The sequence below is a fragment of the Fusarium oxysporum genome, chromosome 2, assembly GCF_000149955.1.
Source record: "Fusarium oxysporum f. sp. lycopersici 4287 chromosome 2, whole genome shotgun sequence".
NCBI classification, from domain to species: Eukaryota; Fungi; Ascomycota; class Sordariomycetes; order Hypocreales; family Nectriaceae; genus Fusarium; species Fusarium oxysporum.
Window position 1 is genome coordinate 51,950 of NC_030987.1, and position 14,624 is coordinate 66,573.

General features: G+C 46.6%; 8 protein-coding genes across 9 annotated transcripts; 3 read left to right on the top strand and 5 right to left on the bottom strand.

Moving 5' to 3' along the window:
• Positions 1–2,096: 2,096 nt before the first annotated feature.
• FOXG_05581 (uncharacterized protein) lies at positions 2,097–3,075 on the top strand. Of its 2 annotated transcripts, XM_018383995.1 has the most exons (3): positions 2,097–2,268; positions 2,323–2,583; positions 2,643–3,075. In XM_018383995.1, exons 1-3 carry the CDS (start codon positions 2,206–2,208, stop codon positions 2,928–2,930), a joined length of 612 nt encoding a protein of 203 aa, XP_018241007.1. In that variant the 5' UTR covers positions 2,097–2,205; the 3' UTR covers positions 2,931–3,075. The 2 variants fall into 2 exon arrangements, with proteins under 2 accessions (XP_018241007.1, XP_018241008.1); XM_018383996.1 differs by having other exon boundaries at positions 2,097–2,583.
• A 455-nt stretch (positions 3,076–3,530) lies between these two features.
• Positions 3,531–4,358, top strand: FOXG_05582 (uncharacterized protein; the record flags this gene model as incomplete). Its single annotated transcript, XM_018383997.1, has 1 exon — positions 3,531–4,358. One exon carries the CDS (start codon positions 3,531–3,533, stop codon positions 4,356–4,358), a length of 828 nt encoding a protein of 275 aa, XP_018241009.1.
• Positions 4,359–4,617: 259 nt separating this feature from the next.
• Positions 4,618–5,854, bottom strand: FOXG_05583 (uncharacterized protein). Its single transcript, XM_018383998.1, has 4 exons — positions 5,561–5,854; positions 5,462–5,513; positions 5,158–5,397; positions 4,618–5,106 (listed from the first exon to the last, which is right to left on the bottom strand). Exons 1-4 carry the CDS (start codon positions 5,620–5,622, stop codon positions 4,774–4,776), a joined length of 687 nt encoding a protein of 228 aa, XP_018241010.1. The 5' UTR covers positions 5,623–5,854; the 3' UTR covers positions 4,618–4,773.
• Positions 5,855–6,110: 256 nt separating this feature from the next.
• Positions 6,111–9,746, top strand: FOXG_05584 (uncharacterized protein). The gene is made up of 3 exons (XM_018383999.1): positions 6,111–6,247; positions 6,297–6,886; positions 6,941–9,746. Exons 1-3 carry the CDS (start codon positions 6,175–6,177, stop codon positions 7,847–7,849), a joined length of 1,572 nt encoding a protein of 523 aa, XP_018241011.1. The 5' UTR covers positions 6,111–6,174; the 3' UTR covers positions 7,850–9,746.
• On the bottom strand, positions 6,945–9,966 carry FOXG_05585 (uncharacterized protein). The gene is made up of 2 exons (XM_018384000.1): positions 9,803–9,966; positions 6,945–9,754 (listed from the first exon to the last, which is right to left on the bottom strand). Exons 1-2 carry the CDS (start codon positions 9,869–9,871, stop codon positions 7,919–7,921), a joined length of 1,905 nt encoding a protein of 634 aa, XP_018241012.1. The 5' UTR covers positions 9,872–9,966; the 3' UTR covers positions 6,945–7,918.
• A 335-nt stretch (positions 9,967–10,301) lies between these two features.
• Positions 10,302–11,840, bottom strand: FOXG_05586 (uncharacterized protein; the record flags this gene model as incomplete). The annotated part of the gene is made up of 1 exon (XM_018384001.1): positions 10,302–11,840. One exon carries the CDS (start codon positions 11,838–11,840, stop codon positions 10,302–10,304), a length of 1,539 nt encoding a protein of 512 aa, XP_018241013.1.
• A 731-nt stretch (positions 11,841–12,571) lies between these two features.
• Positions 12,572–13,300, bottom strand: FOXG_05587 (uncharacterized protein; the record flags this gene model as incomplete). The annotated part of the gene is made up of 1 exon (XM_018384002.1): positions 12,572–13,300. The coding sequence occupies one exon, from the start codon at positions 13,298–13,300 to the stop codon at positions 12,572–12,574; it is 729 nt and encodes a 242-aa protein (XP_018241014.1).
• Positions 13,301–14,123: 823 nt separating this feature from the next.
• On the bottom strand, positions 14,124–14,578 carry FOXG_19078 (uncharacterized protein; the record flags this gene model as incomplete). The annotated part of the gene is made up of 2 exons (XM_018399263.1): positions 14,124–14,372; positions 14,513–14,578. The coding sequence occupies 2 exons, from the start codon at positions 14,576–14,578 to the stop codon at positions 14,124–14,126; spliced, it is 315 nt and encodes a 104-aa protein (XP_018241015.1).
• Between the last annotated feature and the right edge of the window lie 46 nt (positions 14,579–14,624).

Consider the following 14,624-nt stretch of genomic DNA (forward strand, 5'->3'; position numbering starts at 1 on the left):
GCCCTAGGATCAACAAGTCGGTTTCCGTATGGGCTTGCAGTGTATACATGAGCTTTGGGCCAGGTTGTGTTATCCTATCTCGTTGAAGTTTTCCATAGAGTGTTGCGAACCTCCTTCCGTCAAGCTGGCGACTGGTATCTCATTGCGGTAAGTAGATCGTGGCATGCCTGGTAAAACGTTTGATCGACCACACTCTGATCGACCCTTGCTTTGAGATGATTCTCGATGGACCTATATCGTTGCTCTTCGGACTCTGCTTGCATGGTCCAGACGAAGAAATTGTCTCGCTGCTGTGCGAAACCCAGTTCGTCGACGATTGGCGCATCCTTGTTTAGAAATTCCAAACCTGGGACTTTCGCGCAGGATCAGTACATAAAGGTCATCACAGGCCACCAGGTTTTATAGGCCAACGCCTTTAATAATAAGCATGTCACCTTCTCAGGCGGCTAGTCTCGATGTGGTATCTACTCCGCTTCTCTTCTTCTTGCAGATGGAGCGATTCGTCTTCATTAAAGCAGAAGGACTTTGGTGCTCGACTTATAGTTATTCTACACCAGATGCTGCACATCATGCATGATATAAGAGGCTCAGGAATTCTTGAATTGAGAACCAAGCGCGCTATGGTAAAACAAGCTTACCAATGTTATTCTTCAACAGTAGCTTTCCTCAACAGACCTAAATATGCACTCATTCATCGACTCATTTAACTTCTCAACGGTTTGAGTCTTTGTCGTCAAGGTTGTGCCAGTGGCACAGTCAATTAATGACGTCTGTCCCATTGCCTTTCTTCTACCCGTCTGGACTTGTGTAAAGTCAGGAATACTTTCGCCTTTGTTTATTCATGTCATTTATAATACGGATTTTGTCACTGCTCTCGGTTCCTTGCGATCCCCCCCGGATGAAGGTCTTATCCTGTTTCAGTCTCCCTTTGAGGTAAAAGGTGGATCCAGAAGTAGTTGTCAAGCTTTGGCTTTTTATTTTCTGATCTGTTACTCGTGTTAAACTTTTTCTCTGTCTGGCTTGTTGTTTTCGTCCTGATGGGCTACTCTACATTTAATTTAGAGATGGAACAGCACTTGCCAAACAGCTCTCATATGAGAATCGATCAGTTTGCCTCCAAGCTCAAGACATGTTACAACTAGCTCTCAGATTCCTTGCGGAGTAGTCAACTTGAAGAATTAGCAGCGCAAAGCCTCGCTATATACTGGTCTTGGCACTGTTGATTTCATCAAGCCTTTGACATTCCGGGTCTAGATTACTTACAGCAAGCCAAACATCTTTCAGCAACCTCTCCTCCCACCTCCTTTAGGTGTAACAGCAGTTGAAATAAGCCAGTCTTAATCGTCGTCTTCCAGTAATCCCGAATTGCCAGACCGATTATCTTGGATGGTATTATATATTGCAATATCATTGTCTCCTTTCTGTATACAACGCTGTTGGTTTTGATTTGACTTTTAAACTCGTCTTCGATGCCAATCTGTCCATTATAAACAATAATCAATGGTCAGGAGAAGGGGAGGATATACCTCTGGTAATGTCTGTTATTTACAACGATCAACAACATGACAAGTGCCAGGGATAGTATTGGCCATTGTGATATTTAGTAGTTGGTCTTTAGCATACCCAACTATACTAAAGTCTTTACTTCAGCTAATCTTTAACATTGCGTTGTGGTAAATCTTAGCCATCAAACCCTCCCTTCATCTCTCGTGACGTGGTTTCTCTTCCGACAAGTAATATTCCAAATTTCCAATTGCTACCATTGCTTCAGCCAAGCCCCAGTTCAACAAGTTATATTCTCTATTTAGCAAGCCATAGAATCTAACCTAAACGGTTCTATTATTAAGTTAAAACTGTTACAGCTCAGCAGCCAGTATATTAGTAAGGCTTTTATACATTCCTGGCATTTGTGTTTTGAACTCAGGTCTAGGTTAGCTGGAAATAACCCTTACTTTTCTGTTATTCCCATTATACACTAATCTTCCGATTAAGAGGGGAAGCGGGTCTGGGGAGCTCGGACCGAGGCGCCGGCTGATGTGCACGGCTAATGAGGGAGGACATTTAGCCTCAGGCATCTTTACTTTTCTCCTATCCGTCATCAAACAAGGACAACTTCACACTTCTCAACTGCCTTTATCGTATCCAGTCTCACACCCACTTGCGCCCTGGAAACTTAACAGAGACAAGTCGCGCCACGCCAACAAAATGTCAACTCTAACGCATACGCCAAATGGCAAATCTACAATTGACGCCAAGGCGCTGTTGGGTGTATGCTTTGAGTACTTTGTATCTTTGTAGATAATGCTGACATTTCCAACATAGGCATACCTCAAACAATTACAGTCAAAGCCACTGAGGACAAAGATGCTTACTCAAGGGTCTTTGTCAGCCTTGACGGAGATTATAGCATCGTGGTTTGCCTATGGGCTCCCTGGCCACGGCCCAACAATTACTGCCCGTGTCCCTCAAATGGCGTTTTATGGTGCGTGTATCGCGGCACCACTGACCCACTTTCTCAACACGACTCTACAACGAAGTCTCCCAGGACGAGTAGTCTTACAAAACCTCATCACTATGCTCCTAGTACGTAGCTTCTCCAGCCACCACCAATTCCTCTCAGCCACTTACCTGACTTATTACAGTTCTTCCCCATTCAAAATGCTGTCTATCTTACATCAATGGCCGTCATTGCTGGCGCGCGCACGACTGAACAGGCTCGCGCTGCGGTTCGTGCCGGTTTGGTGCCCATGACGAAAGCTATGTGCGCCATGCACCCAGTCTTGATCACAATTGCAACCGTGTTCGTACCAAAAGAGGCATGGGCTCCTTTCTTCAGCTTGGTTGGGTTCTGTCTTGGAACTTTCTTTAACACTATGGCTAAAAAGAGGAGAGTTGCCGCTGCCGCCGCTGCTTCCAAGAAGGAATCTTAGGCCATTACTCCGGTATAGACATAATTTTGTGTTACTGAGGACTTCGTCGCTTCTTGCGTTATGCTGGCATTTAGAATATAATAAGCGTCATTTAGCATCCATGACGGTTTTCTTCCTACACCAAGACTTGATGACTATTGCTGTGATAGGACTTTCCTCTTTGACATTTCCCAGAGGGCTTTAGACATACGATTTAGATCTTAAGGAAACATCGCCTGTCACGTTGTGTAGAACAGGCATTCTCCCCATTTCATATTTCTTCAAGTGTAGTCATGGTTCCTGGTGTGACTTGCGATGGGGACAAGCCTCTTGGTCGATATTGAAGTGGCATGTCAGTGTGAACAAAAGAAGAATCTATACCTAAGGAATTGCAGGCCATAGGTCGATTGGTTGTTGGAAACTTTGAGAAGAAGCAGGCTGGGTTCAGGCTTGCTTGGTATTCACTCTTCAGAGACCGACCCACCACGACTACGACAGCACAAAGTTAGAAAGCAAGCCACCAATAAGCAGCCATTTGGATTCCTTTCACGACCTCACCGACTTCTCATGGTTGAAATTGCATTTGATTTATTAGAAAAGCCTCATGAGAGACATAGCAAAATGAACTATATCGAATATATCGCCAATCCTCATTGCCAGTGTGCAATTGTCGCCCACCGTGGCTTATGGAATGAAGCTCCTGAGAACAGCTTGCTTTCCATCCGACGCGCCATGGAAGCTGGCTACAATGTTGTTGAGATAGACGTACGCCGTACCGCTGATGGCGAATTCGTACTACTACACGATAGTACCCTGGATCGGATGGCCGGCATCGATAAGAAGCCAGAAGAGTTGACTTTGGAAGAACTGATATCGCTTTCGCTGAGAAACCGTGATGGAGGCCCAAATAATCCATTCACCAAGGAGAAGGTGCCCACCTTACGTGATGTCTTTGAGCTGACCCGCAATAAGATTTTCATCCACCTCGACATCAATCATCGTCATGTCATCCCAGAAGTGCTGGACTATGCACAGAAGATGGGTATCGAAAAGCAAGTGGATTTCTGGGCTGATCTAAAGACGGAACTTGATCTAGCCTGGATCAAAGCCAATATCACCACGCATAACGTTCCATTCATCGCACGCGCCCATCTCGAGCATGATGACTGGCGAGAACAGGCCAAGCTTGCTCTTGACCTGAAGCCCCTAATCTGCGAAGCCTCGTTTCGGGACCTCTCGCAGGTCGATGCAATGAAGCAGCAATTCCATGATGCCGGAATCACGCTCTGGGTCAATACTCTCGACAGTGTCGCCTCTCCAGGCTTTACTGACAGCGCTGCATTGGAGGACCCTGACAAAGTTTGGGGACGGCTGCTCCGGGCTGGCTTCTCCGCGATACAGACGGATGAGATGGCGGCACTGCGGTCTTTTCTCCCCGCGCTTGATTGAGGAGCAGCTCAGACAGCAAAATGGCATAGTCCGAAGAACAGGAGGTGTTAGGGCCTGCTTTCTTGACGATCTTATCATAGCAGCGCTGCATTTTAGGTTTCTGCCTCACCACCGACAGCTTCCAGAAGTAACCCTACATATTGCTATAAACAATAAATATCATTATAAACTTCAGAGCAGCGCTGAAGCCTGGCCTGATGAGCTGTGCGTGGCATGCATTGTGATTCAATATGTTAGGATCCTCAAGTAGAGTGTTTGTTGTTATTCCACGGCCCTATTAAATTTGGTTTAATGTCATCTCTGATTATTAGGTAAAACACGAAAAGGAACAAATTAACACAGGCACTAGATGCCAGATAAAGATATAATGTGGTCATGCTTTCTCGAAGGACTGGTTCCTACCTAGTTTTGCCATCTACCTCCCGCTGGATGGCTCAGCATGAGGTTCCCTTATCATTGTAAACAGCTTAATTGCATCACCGTCATCATCGCAAATCATTTCCTTCTGGAACTTGAACCCTAGACGTCCGTAGATGGCTACGTTGGGGACGTCACGGCTTGACTCTAAGTAGCATCTCATGTCCTTGGCATCGGCTTCGTCTGTGACAGCCTTCATCAATTTTGCCCCGACACCTTTGCCTTGAGCCTCGGGGACAACAACCATGATGTTCAGAAAGAAGTAGCCCCGGGGGTCTGTCCAGAGAGTCGACTGGGCACTGGCCTGGGCATCTTTCCAGATATAATATCGCTGGTCTTGGTCAGAAACTTCTTGTGTTCGATAAGATCTCGAGCAACATACCTTGACATTTAATCCTCCACGACCGTACCACAGATTCATGCGTACTTGTCCAAAGTATAGCTTCCAGCCCTCGAACCAGTCGCTCCATGTTGGAGGCTGATCTGCGGGTTGGGGACGCAACCACATCGCTACGCCCAGCACTTTATCACTGTTTTCTTCTTTGGCAACGTGAAAGATTCCATTGCGCATTCCCCACCTCATTCGAATGGCAAGAGATTCAAAGTTCCGCTGGCTGTCGAACTTGTATAAGCGTCAGCATTAGAAACATTGGCAAAAGCTTCCATTACGGATGTTCTTCACTCACTTTCGCTTGGTCATAAACCCATACGTTATAAGGATCTCCAACAAAGGCTTGCCTGTCGAGTCAGCAACTACATAGCTAACCGATATCTTTTACACTTACTGTACTGCTTCTACTGCTCCTGGAATGTCTGCCTCGGTGAGGTCGGTGATATAAATCCCCATTTCGAGAATTAATTAGTAGTGAACTGGAAGGGGTATTGGTAGATTTGCGAGACGTAGTGATATCTTTGTTACTAGATCGAAAAGTCTACCGTAGAAGAAATGTGCTCTGTATGAAGTCGAGAATGAGTAGTATTTGGCTCCCCGGTTTCGCATGAACTCCGCCGGATTCAACTCACACGAGACTAACAATGAGATTGAAGCAGGGATGACTTATTACCCCTCACAATGCTTCTTCAGATGGAAGCTATTTTGTGGCTTATCTCGGATTAAGCTTAGTTGGAAATTCATGGCTTGTTGAAAGTGGGGAGATGCTCGGCACCGCCAATCGCATTCCGTTGTCGTTATCTACCTCGCATACACTTTCCAAACACAGTAAGTCGCAGCGTCGGCACAATTTCAACTCGGACTTAGACAAGGAGGCAGTGGTACCTTGGTACCTTGTCCTCGGCTGGTGCAGTCACTTCAATGTCCCTAGCTTGGACATCGTCCAGCGTGATATAGAAAGAGAGAGTACTCACTTTTCACTTAGCTAGACGCAGAACAGTAGCAGACATGGCGACCGATAAGACACAGATTGAAAGCCAAATTAGGCCTGGTTCGGACGACGAGCTGAACTTGTATCTCAGTATGCCCTACGACCTGGAACACAAGCTCACTTACTGACGGGAATTCAGACCCAGCTACAGCCCGATTTCTGAAAAGTGTGTCAAAGGCAATCCTTCAAGACCCGGGACTACCCAGGCCAAATCCAACGGTGTCAGCTTGGCAGGTTCCTCCACATCCGTCTCTGGCCTCGATACAGTCGAGGGATCTTGCCGAGTTTACTGATTTTGCGGTGATTGGCTCCGGCATTACTGGTTGTAGTGTCACAAAGGCACTCCTCGAACACCCATCTACAGCTAACTCACGTGTAACGGTGCTTGAGGCCCGCGCTCTTGTCAGTGGAGCAACAGGACGCAATGGGGGACATCTTGTCACAGCATCTGGGCATACATTCGGCCCCCTGGCTGAACAGCATGGAACTGAAGCGGCAAGGGAGATCACTCGCTTTAGTATCATGAATATTGAGCATTTGATGAAACTGGTAAGAGAATTCGATTCTGCTTTGCAAGAAGAGTGCCAGATACGAGATGTCCTGAAAGTCATGGCTGTTGGAGACGACGAGACATGGGCTTCTGCGAAGAGCTCGGTTCTGGGCTTCCAGGACAAAGTTCCAGAGTACAGTGCTTATCACAGTATAATTGAAAGAGACCAGGTTCCAGAGGTATGCTTCAAGTTCATCCTGTAATGAAGTTACAGCAAGTCTGACATATTATAGAGATGGAATATCAAGAATGCATCTGGGGCTGTTGAACATGAAGCTGGTGCAATTTGGCCCTATCGACTGCTGACAGGTATCTACCAACGCCTGTTGGACAAGTACTCTGATCGACTGAATATCGAGACAAACACGCCAGTCACTCGCGTTGAGTTCTCTCAGGGATTATATCCCTACGCCATCACTACCCCAAGGGGGAGCATCCGAGCGAAAAAGGTCATCCATTGTACGAATGGGCACGCGGCACACTTGCTGCCCAACTTAGCTGGAGGCCTTTATCCATTCCGAGGAACAATGTCAGTTCAAAAGCCGGGACCGTTGTTTCCAGAATACAAAGGAACTAGATCTTGGAGCTTGTCTCACAAGTCAACCCTGGATGCCGAAACTGGCTTCTTCGACACTGGCCTCTATTATTTGCAGCAAAATGCTCTGACGGGGAGCATTTGGATCGGGAACGAGACGGCTTTTGTGAAGGATATCCTGACTGCCGATGATACTTATGTCCCTAAAGAAGCGAGGCAGGCACTTTCTACTGTTTTGCCAAAATTGTTTCTAGATGGCTGGGGATCGGAGACCGTTTCGGAGATCGAGGCTATCTGGTCAGGCATTCAAGGACATACAGCGGATGGACTTCCTATAGTTGGCAAGATACCCGAGTCTTTGACGGGCACTATTGGTGACGATGGACAGTGGATAGCTGCAGGATTCAACGGTTATGGCATGGACAAGTGCTGGCTGACGGGTGAGGCGTTGGTAAAAATGATACTTGGAGAGGGTGTCAGCGAGTGGTTTCCTCGGGCATTCCTCGTCACGGAAGAACGTCTCCAGACCAAGCTCACAGCTGATCAAACGTTGCTCAAGTTTGCAAAGATCGCTCTACCCGGCGGTGCCAAGGAGGGGAAGCTGTAGAATGTTGGACAGTGGAACAGAATAGTCTATAGCATCATGAACTCCCTCGACATGACTTTCAACCACCAACTACCCCATCATTGTGCCCAATTTCTTCTCGTAAGCAATATCCAACCAGTAAGCATCCTCCTGTCCTTCGTCTATCGCTGACCAAACTTGATTGATGAGCTCCAAAATGACTTGGCTCTTTCGCAAGGGCAAGATGTGTGTATATGCTGATAACCGGGAGCTCACAAACTTCCGGGCACGGGCCACTTCGATAGAGACACTATCAATGCTCAGCACGCCGGTATCTGTAATAGAGATACCAGATCCTTGAAGACTGTGAGAATTCTGCCTGAGTTCACCAGATATGGCAACCATAACAAACGGCTGAGCACTGCGAGTCCTTGACTCAAACGGAATCTCTTCCAAAATACCAAGGATATGCAGAGCAAATTGTGTCAGCCATAGCTGTCTCTCCTGTTTTGTTGGCACATGATGTGCTGGTAAAGGCCGTAGAATGTGATCCTTGTTCCAAGCTGAGTATCGTTCGTTCAAAAGATCGGGAAAGACGCGGTAGAGCTGCAACAGCCCTGTACATCTATACGCTTCATCCATAAGCTCCAAATGCTTCAGCGGTGTCTTCGGGTCGCCAGGGTTCTTGGTCTGGACTGCGCTTGGCACTTGGTGTGCTAGAAACATGCGTTCCAGCCGCCTGCCCTCACGCAATGCAGTTCTGAACACGTCAAGATCGCTTTCGGTCATGAACTTCATGGTGGACATGTGTTTCCGGTATTGAAATATGAGTATCCCCGTATCTGTCAGTGCGCGAACCATATCTTGCGAGATACCAGAGTAAGGATGTGGTTCGATTGGCTTCGTTAAGTTTGGTGGTCCAACCCGTTCCTCTCGATGGTACTCTCCTAGCTCGTTCTTGTCCGTGAGATAGACCAGAAGCATGGCCCAATAATCCATGGTATCTCTGAAGAAGGACATCTCCGAAATGTCATTATTCTCAGTTGCAATTTCATCCAGTATGCTTTGGCTTGCTCGAAAGGTCTCGGTTGCAAGATTGTGAGGGCTCAACCAGCTCGAGGTATGGCCTAGAAGCATGGATGCAAGCAGCATTACTTGCTTCTCCACTTCTTGAGGTCTATTGTTCACGAGATGAAGTGCCTGTGAACGTTCTTCACGAGCAACTCGTAGCAGGTGCGGGAAGTCCTTTGACAGACATGCTGCAGCCATGCTCTGAATTGTATGATAGAGCACCCCGGAAGACTGCCACATTTTCTCAATGATATTGCGCATAACATTGAGTTCACTATCCCAGGAACAGTAAAGAGTGATGACATCGCGGAAAAAATATTCAGATAAAGTGGTTGGCATGTTGGACAAGCGAAGATGCGGGTCAGGGTATGGATGCCGGACCTGGATAAGGGACTGTTCTCCGCGTGACGGAGACTCAAATTGAAATGGTGGACTTCTTGCAGTATTGTCGAGGAACTGGCAAATTCCTCCCATTGGTTCGATAATGTTGAATGTTGATCCTGAGTCTTCTGGAAGAGTCCAAATTGTCATGTTCTCGTCAGGTGAATCTATAATATTATCGTTGATGCGCGCCGACGACTCGCCCCCCAGGAGGTCTTGTGATATGTTGTCGATGTTGAATATGTCAGCTGGCATGACGAAGTCCAACTGAGATGGAGGATCGAGCCATCCGTTCATCTGGTGGAAGCCTTCGGCTACTGAACTGGAAGTGACGTTCATACGACTTTTTGCCTTCCCTCGTCGCAAAGGGCTCTCGATATTATTTGGTCGTGTCTGGTGCTTTTGTGACCAACGCACATTGAGTGCATATCCTGGGCAATCATATTTTTGGTCCTCACAACGAGCGCAAGTGGGCTTTCGCTCATCGCATTTAACCTCTCAAGATGTAAGTAGATAGGCACACGTTTCTCTGGCTGTACTTACCTTTCTTGCTTTGCATCTGAGGCATCCATTGCGAGACTTTGAATGTGAAGCTTTAACTGATTGTTGCATAGTCACTGTGGATAAGTCAGGCAGTAACGTAGTTTAATTGCATCTGGCAGTTTGTTCAATTGGAAATGGACGGGAGAGAATGTGACAAGGGCAAGGGGTTACAAGCAGAACTTTGTGGATTCCCCCGCTTTTTACGATAAGTCAACAACTAGTGAGTAGTTAGTGACTAACCAGGTCCAGACTCAGATCATCTGACTTAGCGCCTCCATGAGACGTGTTTTGGACCCGTATCTGACTCAGTATCTCATGGAGACACTACAAACTTTCAATCGATTGACATAAACCTAGTTCAATTGAGAATCACTCACTACCAGAGGTTGTCATACTGAATTGTATAATGTCGGTGATCAAACTGTCAAAAATAAAGCTGCATAAATACATTTGCAATTATAGGTAACTACCATTAAGCATTATCTACTCCGTCCATTCCTCAGGCATTCCAAATCTCTTTAACCTCGTAATTCTTCTTAGCATAGAAGAACCAAAAGCACATAGACAACAGAGCAATACCGACCAAAACCGGGGAGGCATAGTTCATCTGCACAGCCGTAACAGGCGTGTAGTAAGGGAAACAATAAAAAACAAGAGCTACCATTGTCCATGACAGCATGACAATATTGGCAATCAATCCGAGCTTGGGGTACCAGAACGGGCCGTGCTGAAAGTTGCTGCGTCCCTGAAGAAGAACTAATACAACGGGAACACTGTAGCTAATGTATTGGAGCAACAGACCCGTCGAGATCAGAGAGTTAAAGGCGAGGTCCGACCCAAGGTAAAGGCAGCCGAAGAGGGCAGTTCCAGAGGCAGACCAGATCAACGACCAGATGGGTGTATGAAAAGGAGCAGGTGCAAGTTTGCTGAGATGACGATGCAAAGGAAAGCCACCTTCGCGGCTGATGGTCCAAGCAAGGCGGGACTGCCATGTCTGGATCGACCAAACGGCCCCAGCTGTCGTGATAAGAACGGGAATCCACAAGCCGACAGCAGCTGCTTTGCTCTTGGTAATCATGTAGAATAGAGAAAGAGCTGAGTTATCTGCGGCTCCGTCAATATTTGGGACGTTGACCAGTACCGAGGTCACAACCAAGAGCCCAGACCCAAATCCAACAACAATAGTCCACATCAGAGCTTTGGGAATATCGGTGCTGGGCGAAGGCATTTCTTCAGCCAAGTGGGTAGCAACGTCGAGGCATGAGAAACTCCAGTTGGCCCCATTCATCCCGATGATAAAGGCAATTCCTTTTGGCCATCCTGAGATATTAACCGAGGTTGTAAAATAATCTTTCGCTGAAGCATGGCTATCGGACATGGCAAACAGCGTGATGAAGATGACACCAATCGTCATGCAGCTAAAGAGGAGCATGATCTTCGAGATTCGTGGGAGGGCATGCTCAAAACTGGCGCAAATGACAGTCAAGATATTCAAGAGTTGAAACCCAACAAATCCCATCCAACGCTTATACACAAAGTTGGGATTCAGCAGGGAGATGATGGCACAAAAGCCGGTAGGTACTGAGAGACATGCCGAAGCACCTGTAGCAACCGCAGCAAGCCAACTGACAACAGCGATTGTGTATGACAGAAAGCGACGATATTGGGGCGGGGATAAGCGATTGACCCAGATGTACTGTCCGCCGGGATGAGGCATGGCCGATGCGAGTTCTGCCAAAGTTGTAGCTGTTGCAAGACCAACACCCGCCATGACGAGGAACCCCCAGAAGAAGAGAGGTGATCCACCCATTGGAAGAGTACTTCCAAGAACGAGAAGGAGTCCGACGGCGGTGTTGGTTGTGCCATAGCCGATACCGAGGGCAGATAATGTCGTGAATGGCTTCAATGTCTGGACGGTAACACCGCCAGGAGAAATTGACCCGCATTCGACGGCATCGCTGTCTGTCTTGGCAGGCATTTCCGAGACCTCTTTGGTATCTTGTGACTTAAGACTTGGCTGATCTGTTTTGCGGTGCATAATGAATAGGATGATGGTAGTACAGGAGGGCGAATAAGAATTTGTCTCAAGAGGCAAATTGATACGTGGGGAAAGTCATACGAGTTATATAACTTGACCCGCGTCGTGCATGATAACGGTTTGGTAGGGGTTTTGGTGACTTATACCAACTTGTTCCCCGCGTTTGACATGATAGGCGAAGTCGATATCTCAATGCGAGTGCGGAGGCGTTGTCATGTGGTACAGGATAAGCTTAAGCCAGATAGGGAATCGCGTATGAGGCGAACCGCTAGCCCAACTAAGGAAGGATTATGCGAGGACGAATCATATTCCCCGTTCGGTCATGTTTACAATCATCATCAGCGTTGATACAGGTTCCGACACCGTCATCCTTTCCGAAGTTGGCTCCTCAGGCCGTCTAAACGAAGAGATCCATGTGATTGACTATCACCACTGCAGCTTTTATTACCACCGCCGCTGCAACCACCTTCCTTCACCATATCGGATCTTCCCCAGTCATAAATGCCGCCGCGGTCGAGGAAAGAACCTTTATCCCAGACAACCTGACCCATTGCTTTCTCGACGCCGACCTTCGAGATTGATTCGCTCTTTGTCATCATGCCCTCGCCCTTGTCCAAAAGCACATGTATTCATCCAGAAGCAAGTAGCTGCTTGCATAGCATTTGTGTTTTCTGGCACGTAGCATGGAAGATGTTTATGCCGGTCGCAGAATGTCTTCCATTGTTTGTCGGTCACGAGTAAGGTCCTCGCGTCTCGCCGGCGACCAGCAAACACTGGACCACTTTCCATCGAAAGGGCGTGAGTCTCTCAATGTCAGCCGACATGTCTTTATTCCAATTGTGAATGTTGACAACCGTATTCAGCTTGAACTTGATTCCATAGTCTCTGCACCAGTGTCCAATGCGGAAGAGCCTGATCACATTCCCTCCGTCGTCGCCCCGTCCAATCTTCTTGTTCATCTCGGGGTTAAAAGAATCGCATGAGATTTGAAGAGTGCCCAGCCATTGGCAACTTTCACGCATCCATTTCTCTGTAATCTTGCTGCCGTTGCTCACAATGCTGATACTTTCGAGGCCAAGTTCCTCCTTGACAAACTGAAGCAATTCAGTCAGGAGTCGAGGGCAGAGGACTGGTTCACCACCAGCAATGTTGAGCCTTCGCATGCCAGCTTCTTTTAACAGTCTCAAGCTGCGTTTCGCTTCGTCAACAGGGAGGACGTAGGATGAGGTATCGGTATGGAAACAGAACCCGCAGGTGTAATTGCATTTTCGAGAAGTCAAGTAGTTGATGGACACAGGGACATTGGAACCCCTGGTTAACTCTTTGGATGAATGTCTAGCAACCACTCTTTTGGACTGTTCTAGGGATATGATGACCCAGCCGATACCCAAGACACCAATAACAAGAATAACGAAGCGATAGAAGAGGTGTAGACCGTCGAGAAGGGAAAGAAGGGCCATCTTTCAGTACTTCTTGTGAAAGAGAAACAATCAAGATTCGTCCAACAAGTCCCCAACTACCAACATGATACAACCGCCGGTGCAACCTCCGAAGCATATGCCCCAGCCCGACAGTCACGGGCTGTGGCGCTTCGAATACACAACAGTAAATAAATATATCCTATATAGAGTAACAGTAAGTTTAGCAGCTCAGACTTCACATATATGCGCAAACTAACTAAGCAGCAGAAATATATAATATATCCTTTTATAATAACTTAGCCTGCATAGCTATATATACTTACTTATAACCAGAGTATTATAAGTATAGTAGGGCTGTTTATAGAGACTAGTAGTAAGTAATATTATAGTAATATATAACTTATAAAATTGCATTTTTATAAATAATTCTAATAAAATTATCTATAAATAAATCCTAGGATAAGGAAGAAAAAAGATTAATAATATATATAAAAAAAGGCTAAGGCACTTATTAAAATATAAAAACTAATAGCTTTAAGAAAGCTAGAAAATTAAATAACTAAGTTTATAAGTTTAATCTTAAATTTAATTATCATAACTTAGATTCTAACAAGCCTATAACTATAATTATATACCTTCTACTAAGACATATATTATTATAAAAGAGTTATAATCGGAGATTTTAGTATTGCAGCCCTTTATACTAAACTATAAATAGAAATGAGGGACTCCCTCGCTCATATAGAGCAGAATAAAATACAACCTGTTTTTTTTCTCTGAATTCACCATTGCGTTGGCAAATCAGTTCCACCCCACGTTATGCCAAGAATTAGCATCCCGGCCTAAGTCGCCTATTGGATCTTTAGTGGCCATTGTTATGGCCGTACTTGCTGCCCTTGCTGCCCTTCTGACCATGTTCATGTTCATCGCCCTTGTTGCCCTTCTGACCATGTTCATGTTCATCGCCCTTGCTGCCCTTCTGACCATGTTCATGTTCATCGCCCTTGTTGCCCTTGTGACCATGTCCATGTTCATCGCCCTTGTTGCCCTTGTGGACCTTGTTGCCCTTTTTGCCCTCATCATGATGGCCATCATGGCTACCATAGTCCTTCTTAGGGGGAGTGTATTCCGGGTATTTGTACCCTCCTTTAGGAGCTGGGTAGTACTTATGATCCTTGCTCCATCCAGAGTCAGGGACAGCAGCCGGGTCAGTAGTGGCAGGGTAAGGGTAAGCAATGGGGGTGGCGACACGGGCAGCAGCGGGAGCAGCAATAGTAGCCGGACAGCAGCTAGGAAAGCGACAATAGATAGCTTCATCTTGGCCAGTTAATTGCCGAGGTATGCAAGGAATAACGAGTGGATT

Coding starts and splice junctions, on each gene's coding strand:
- FOXG_05583 (XM_018383998.1), bottom strand. CDS start 5,622: ATGGGGATTTATATCACCGACCTCACCGAGGCAGACATTCCAGGAGCA. Junction 5,398..5,461: donor GGGTTTATGACCAAGCGAAA/GTGAGTGAAGAA, acceptor CGCTTATACAAG/TTCGACAGCCAGCGGAACTT. Junction 5,107..5,157: donor GTGGAGGATTAAATGTCAAG/GTATGTTGCTCG, acceptor GACCAAGACCAG/CGATATTATATCTGGAAAGA.
- FOXG_05585 (XM_018384000.1), bottom strand. CDS start 9,871: ATGCAACAATCAGTTAAAGCTTCACATTCAAAGTCTCGCAATGGATGC. Junction 9,755..9,802: donor TCAGATGCAAAGCAAGAAAG/GTAAGTACAGCC, acceptor ACATCTTGAGAG/GTTAAATGCGATGAGCGAAA.
- FOXG_05584 (XM_018383999.1), top strand. CDS start 6,175: ATGGCGACCGATAAGACACAGATTGAAAGCCAAATTAGGCCTGGTTCG. Junction 6,248..6,296: donor CGAGCTGAACTTGTATCTCA/GTATGCCCTACG, acceptor ACGGGAATTCAG/ACCCAGCTACAGCCCGATTT. Junction 6,887..6,940: donor AAAGAGACCAGGTTCCAGAG/GTATGCTTCAAG, acceptor GACATATTATAG/AGATGGAATATCAAGAATGC.
- FOXG_05581 (XM_018383995.1), top strand. CDS start 2,206: ATGTCAACTCTAACGCATACGCCAAATGGCAAATCTACAATTGACGCC. Junction 2,269..2,322: donor ACGCCAAGGCGCTGTTGGGT/GTATGCTTTGAG, acceptor TTTCCAACATAG/GCATACCTCAAACAATTACA. Junction 2,584..2,642: donor ACCTCATCACTATGCTCCTA/GTACGTAGCTTC, acceptor GACTTATTACAG/TTCTTCCCCATTCAAAATGC.